At 44.5% G+C, this 7,126-nt stretch overlaps 1 protein-coding gene across 1 annotated transcript in view; it reads right to left on the minus strand.

Moving 5' to 3' along the window:
- The window catches only part of LOC119161237 (cytochrome P450 4c3), a 68,829-nt gene extending 61,703 nt beyond the window's left edge, over positions 1-7,126 (minus strand). The window contains exons 1-3 of the mRNA XM_037413611.2: positions 6,726-7,126; positions 6,280-6,392; positions 6,115-6,200 (exon numbers count right to left, since the gene is read on the minus strand). Coding sequence (XP_037269508.1) covers positions 6,115-6,200; positions 6,280-6,392; positions 6,726-6,984 — 458 coding nt within the window. The 5' untranslated portion in view covers positions 6,985-7,126. The remainder of the gene's footprint in view (positions 1-6,114; positions 6,201-6,279; positions 6,393-6,725) is intronic.

Consider the following 7,126-nt stretch of genomic DNA (forward strand, 5'->3'; position numbering starts at 1 on the left):
CCCAAGGTGCCAGACTAGAAGGGGACGAAGCTATCGAATATATAAGAACAAGGGTGACAGAAAAATTTCAACAAAGAAGTACTTTATGCACCACAATAGACAAGGACGAATCAAGTGGTGCAATGACTCCATTTTTACAACGAGAGTGGGAAAGGGCTGAGAAAAGGGTTCCTAGTAGTACATCAACAGGCCCAGATGGCATTCCAATCAGGCTAATAAAGACATTAGGTCCGAAGTCTAAGCAGGCTTTGAGAGAGGCAGTGAGCAAAATAATAATCGATGGTGAAGTTCCTGATGGATGGAAACTTAGCAGGATGAGCATGATCTATAAAGGAAAGGGGGACAAAGCTGACATAAACAACTACCGTCCTAGAACAGTGACATCAGTGGTCTACAGGCTGGCGATGCAGATTATAAAGAAAAGACTGCAGGCATGGATAGAAGATGAGGGAGTGCTGGGGGAACTGCAGAATGGGTTTCGGAAACACAGGAGGTTGGAAGACAATCTGTTCTCACTGACGCAGTGCATCGAAATAGCAGAAAAAGAACACAGGCCCCTGTGGCTAGCATTCTTGGATATCAAGGGAGCGTACGATAGCGTGGTTCAAGAGGAATTGTGAGGAATACTGGACACACAAGGCGTGGAACATGTAGTCACTAATCTTTTAAACGGTATCTATAAAGGTAACAAGGTAGTTATAAAGTGGGAAAAACAGGTATCCAAGCCTGCAGAGGTAAAACGGGGGCTTAGGCAGGGGTGCCCCCTGTCACCCTTATTATTCATGATGTACCTACAAGGATTAGAGGCAAAATTAGAAGGAAGTGGGCTGGGCTTCAACCTCTCTTTAGTCAAACAAGGAAAACTCATTGATCAGGCACTACCAGCATTAATGTACACAGATGATATAGTGCTAATGGCCAACAACAAGGAAGAGTTTCAGAAATTGATGGACATCTGCGGTAATGAGGGAGATAGGTTAGATTTTAGATTCAGTAAGGAAAAATCAGCAGTCATGATTTTCAATGACAACGAAGGTAGTGAGCTTAGGATACAGGAAATCAGGCTTGAGATAACAGATAAATACAAATATCTGGGCGTATGGATAAGTAATGGGACCGAGTACCTGAGGGAACACGAAATATACGTGACGACTAAAAGTAACAGGTATGCAGCAGTAATAAAAAATAGGGCACTGTGGAATTACATTAGGTATGATGTTGTGAGAGGAATATGGAAAGGGGTCATGGTTCCTGGGCTGACGTTCAGCAATGCGGTCTTGTGCATGAGATCAGAAGTTCAAGCAAGATTAGAAATTAAGCAACGTGGAATAGGTAGGCTTGCTTTAGGAGCTCACGGGAATACACCGAATCAGGGAGTATAAGGTGATATGGGATGGACATCATTTGAGGGCAGGGAAGCTAGAAGCAAGATAAAATTTGAGAAGCGATTGAGAGAAATCAAGGAGGAGCGTTGGGCTAGGAAGGTTTTCAGCTACTTGTACATGAAGAATGTCGATACAAAATGGAGGAAGCGAACCAGGAAGTTGACTGGTAAATACTTAGAAAACAGCAGGTGGCCAAACAAAAAAAAAAACTATCTGTTAAGAAGAAAGTGAAGGAAACGGAGACTGACATGTGGAAAATGGGCATGATTAAGAAGTCCGCACTAGAGATCTATCGAACTTTTAAGCAGGAAATTGCCAAGGAAAGGATCTATGATAATACTCGGGGTAGTTCTCTACTGTTTGAGGCAAGGACGAGAGTACTGCGAACCAACACATATCGGGCCAAATACGAAGGGGTAGACAAAGTATGCAGTGCGTGTGGAGAAGAAGAGGAAACAACCGAACACTTGATAATGTTCTCTAAAGGGCGTCACCCTATAGTTCAGGATGATGGCACAGAGTTTTTCAAAGCACTGCGATTTAGGGACAGGGAGGGCAAAATAGACTTTAAGCGGGTAGAATTAACTAGAAGGAGGTTATTTGATGGTGGCTAAAGTCAAGTCACGGGGGAAATTGAAACCCTTCACTGCAAAGTACGAGTCCTCAAACTCATTTTTTAAGGAAAAAAATAAATAAATATAGTTTTGGGTTCATTAAGTATTACGGCTTGGTGGCGCTAGCCACCGCCCGATCTAAAGGGTACAGCCATATCCATCCATCCATCCATCCATATGATGAAAAGATGCTAGATGGTGGTACTTGGAGTGTTGAATAGATGGACGAACGGACACACAGACAGATGCATGGATGGACGCATGACCGGACGCAGGGGCGGATGCATGGACAAACGCAGAAACGGACGCACGAACAGGCGCACGCACGGACGGGCGGATGGACGCATGGGCGGTCACACAGACGGACGCATGGATGGACGGAAGCAAAAACGAATGGACGGACGAATGCTTCGCCCCACTCTCCATCATTCACTCCGTGGATATGCTGCCAATTTTTTTGCACCCTTGCTGCTTAGCACGAAAGTTTAGGGCACGGGTGGGGCAGTTTATTCGGGCAGAAAACACAACAGGAATTGAAAACCTAGTGGTCACCTGCTAAGGCTATAGCTCAGCTTGTGTATATGAGGCACCATCTGTGGTTTACCGCGCTACCTTTCTCTCGAGTGCAGTTTCTGAGTGCTGGTAGTCAGCTTCCGTAGCATAGATTCAGCAACGGCATGCAAGACCATCCGAGGAAAGCCAGCCTTCTCGAGTCAGCCAATTGGATTACCTAGGCTGGTCTGCATCATGTGTGGACACAATCTGTGCTGCGCGGATTAAAATCAATGCAGGGCAATGCTACGTTTTATAATCTTACAATGCGCGGAATCACATGGCAAAAGCTCTTTTATTATCTTTTATTTCCTGTCAGTCATGTAAGCATCACTAACATGATCGCTTTTTCCGACAAGGTTAGTGTCTAAAAACTGCAAAATCTTGTCAGTTAGAAGCTCATGAGTGAAGTTAGTCCTTTGGAATTGGTTTTCAAGGCATTTGAAATAAAGTCTACCATTTCATGATTGGGCACAAGTACAAGGCACGTCTTCTCTGAAACAAATAAATATAGTCAGCATATCTAGGAATACAAAACTGATGTGATGAATTAGAAACACGTTATAGCGCCTGATCTAGAAGTGACAACAAATGGCGCATTAAATCGTTGAAGTGAAGTGATGGGAAGTTTATTTTTTCCTTTCACACAAAGGGGTAAGCCGGGGCTAAAGGCTCTAATGCCTGACAAAGGCCTCAGCTCCCTTGTACAGCATGACTTAAATAAACGAAAACACGTAATTGCAGAGTTAGCTGCATTTTCCAGTAAAACACAACGCTGCTGTTAAGCATACAGCGTAGATAAGATACAAAGCGTTATAAAGAACACAAACTGATACAATATACAAAATTATACAAAACACCAATCAGACCCGAGTAAATATTTCTTTGCTTTTTGAATAATTTCAACGCACCAACAGAATTATCATTCATCATAATTATAATCATAGCCGCAGTTACTTGATACTTTATTTTTCTTTGCCATAGTTTGTGCGTGTCTTAGGGACTAGGTGGATTTGTTTTCGAAAGTGGTAGGCATTGTTAGACGAAGTGAAGTTCTGAGTGTGTAGTTTATTGTTATTAATATACTGCAACAGTCGAAAGAGGTAGACTTGGTTCGATTTAAGCAAGTCGTAAGTACGGAACAATGGCAACCTCGAAAAATTTTTGGCTCTGCCACGGCACCCATGAAAGCACCGCAAAGGTCTTTTTTGGAGTACTAATAGTTTGTGATAGCTAGTAGGCACATTCGTTCCCAATACGCGAATACAATGGGTTAACTTAGAATGCACAAGCGCATATTACATCAGCAGTCTTAAGCACACAGGTACCTGACAAGCTAATTTGTAAAAACAGCCAACACTTTTACCTATTTAGGATGTTAATTTTGACACAAGTGTATTTCAGGAGAGGTACTGGTGGAACCAAACACTAAGAAATGTATTGCAATCGACCTCATGTATTCTTACCCGTCCAAACTGGATACGGGCCTTATAGGGATCAGCAGTAATAATTGGCCTAAAAATGATGTACCTTGTTTTGGATGAATTTAAAGAAAACATGTTGCATTGTAGCCATGACTGCAAGTCTCTTAAGTACCTGTTTACCGTATCCTCCGCTTGTACAAGAGATTTGGCTGTAGAAATATGTTCGTGTTATCCGCGAACAGAATCTTGTCATGAGAGACTTGTAGTTTAGTAATGTCATTATTATATAATAAATAGTATAATGCTCCTAATATAGAGTCCGGAGGGACTCAACAAGTGACAGCTACTCTGGACCAGGTGCTACACAGGACCCGATCCAAATTCCTTTGTTTTGCAAATAAATGCCACCTACAAAGAAAACGACTGCACTTTAAAAGTACGCTTCTAGAACAGTACGAAAATTAGGTACCAACATTTCAGCCCGAGCAAGAAAATCAGCCTCGCCGCTTTCTTCACTGAAGGAAGGAAGGAAAATAGGAGAAAAAGAACGGCACGGAGGTTAACCAGTCTATTGGCAGCCGATTTGCTACCATACGCATGGGAGGGGGATGGGGGAGATGAAAGATAGAGAGGTGAGAGGGATAAACACAGCACATTCGGCAGAACACGCGCGCACACTCAGTCATTGTGCATAACTTAACAGCAGCATAGTGATCAGTATGTGGAACTGAATTAAAAAGACCATTCACATCAGCAGAAAAAAGATACCTAGTGTTAACAACAGAATATTTTATATACTTTATATAGACCGGGAAAACGCAATCGGGATAGCGTGCACAACGTACAGATCAGTACATAACTAGATGGCTAGCTGGCATAGCACATAGTGTCCATAAATGCCAATTACATCGCAGCAGTGCCACGACCGGCGTTTTATTACATGTGCCCACATTTTTCGTGACAGAAAGGGACTGCTTGATTGATATGTACGGTTTAACACCCCAAAACTACCATATGATTATGAGAGACGCCGTAGTGAAGGGCTCCGGAAATTTCGACCACCTAGGGTTCTTTAACGTGCACCCAAATCTGAGCACACGGGCCTACAACATTTCCACCTCCATCGGAAATGCAGCCGCCACCGCCGGGATTCGATCCCGCGACCTGCGGGTCAGCAGCCGAGTACCTTAGCCACTAGACCACCGCGGCGGGGCAGAAAGGGACTGCTAACCATGGCACTGTGAAATTCCACCATATTGTCAAATTTTCTAACAATGGCGTTTTAGGCCAATCAGACAGGCCGTCTCAGCTCTCTGTGCCAATCATAGTTGACCAATGGTGGTATTCAACAACATCGTAACATTTGGGAGTGTCCAAAATATCCGCTAGGGTCCAGCAGTCTTTAATGTGTGGGAATCGTTGACGTGAACGGGATTCTCAAACGCCTAAATTCCCTGGTGCAGATGCACGTGAAACAATCGGCATAAACACGCGAGTGTCATGCGCCCTTTGAAGTGATTTCGTGCTCGCGTAATCGAACGTCGATACAGTGGCCCGTCGGCCGCGGATAAATTTTAGCGCATGGCAGCGGATATAGCACATACTGTTGCTATTTTAGGGAAGGAATTGAACGTGGTGTTTAACTTCACCCACTTGACTCCTCGTCACACCCGCACATTTCTGACTCGTTACTTAACGTAATGAAAACTCACTTACTACTCGGCCAATTCCTTGTAGTCTGTCCGTACCACTAACCGAGGAACATCATGTAACATGCCACACAGGCATAGACGTGGGCAGGAATCTCCATCTTGAAGAGGGGGACGAAGTTTTTCGCTATCTTCCTCCTGCTTTTCCGACTTGCCCGAAAGGGGTGCAAATTGGGCGATCCCACGCCATGGCGTCAGAAAGAGATTTTTAAGAAGCAATGACCGAGTGGAGATTTATGCAGAATGTTTGGCTTTTGATGAAGCATTATGAAACAGATTGACATGTTTTTGTAAGCGTGGCAGATGCGTGCACATCGTAGCCTTACCAGCCACGTTCGCGAAATGTTCGCTAAAGCCTTTCAATTTTCGTTTAGCAGAAACAAAGAAATACGACACAGTAGACAATGCTCTCAGACAAGTAAACATTTACCTTGTAAGTAGACCAGTTCCTAGCCAAGGCTTGATCAGCTCGTATTCATGGCCTTTCTTTAGTACCGTGTTACTCGTCAAAAGTTCCTGAAAAACATTGAGTCTTCAGATGTTGTGTTGCTCAGTGAGTAATGTGATCGTGAGATGTATTGATGCTTATAGTTACCTCGACAGCTTCTGCTTTGAACAGTACGAGTACAGGATGGGTAGCGTCGTAAAATCGAAACATGCCATGATTCTTGTAAATTCGGGAAAAACCAAAGGCTACCTGAAACAAATCTGCTTGCGCACATACAAAAAAATCGTGTCATAAAAGCATGTGGCACACAGAAAACATTGGTACCTCACGGACCTTCACGTCGCTACATGCAACTGAACGCAAGTAGCGCTAAAACACTTCAATGGGGTTACATCAGCCAGCGTAGACAGAAGATCCAAGGTTAACGGTTCACGCGGCTTCAACGAGACACTGCACGGTCGTTACCAAGGTAAAGCGGCAGTGGGGATCGTGCCAGCCGATTGAAGCGATAACAGATGAACACTGAAGCAAATGGTGGGAAGTAGAGCGAAGGACGCGTTCGGGGGAAACGCGCAGTTAGTGCAAAAGCTTACGGGTTGAGATGTCCAAACGATGCGCCTCGTTGGAAAGAGTCCGATGTATTGACCATGTGGTCACCAACGGGATGGGCTCCGTTCGACCGGGGAACTTTCCCATGTAGACGAGTGTTTCGCGTTGCTTGTACTTTATGTAGTACAACAGGCCTGCCAGGCAAGCAAACGCAGCGGCAGCAGCGGCCACGGAGTACAGCAGGAATGACGCGAGTAAAGCGGGTAATACATCGTGAAGCACGTGAAAAGCTACGGCATTCATCGTGCTGCTCACCACCTTGCAGTTAACGCCAGAGAGCTGAGCGGCGAAAGGCACTACGTTGCATCACAATTGTCATTGTGGAGCTCGAGCGAACTTCCGATAACGCATCCGTCAAAAGGGAGGGTGTGACAGGAGACACGCA

Source organism: Rhipicephalus microplus, chromosome X (genome assembly GCF_043290135.1).
Source record: "Rhipicephalus microplus isolate Deutch F79 chromosome X, USDA_Rmic, whole genome shotgun sequence".
NCBI lineage: Eukaryota > Metazoa > Arthropoda > Arachnida > Ixodida > Ixodidae > Rhipicephalus > Rhipicephalus microplus.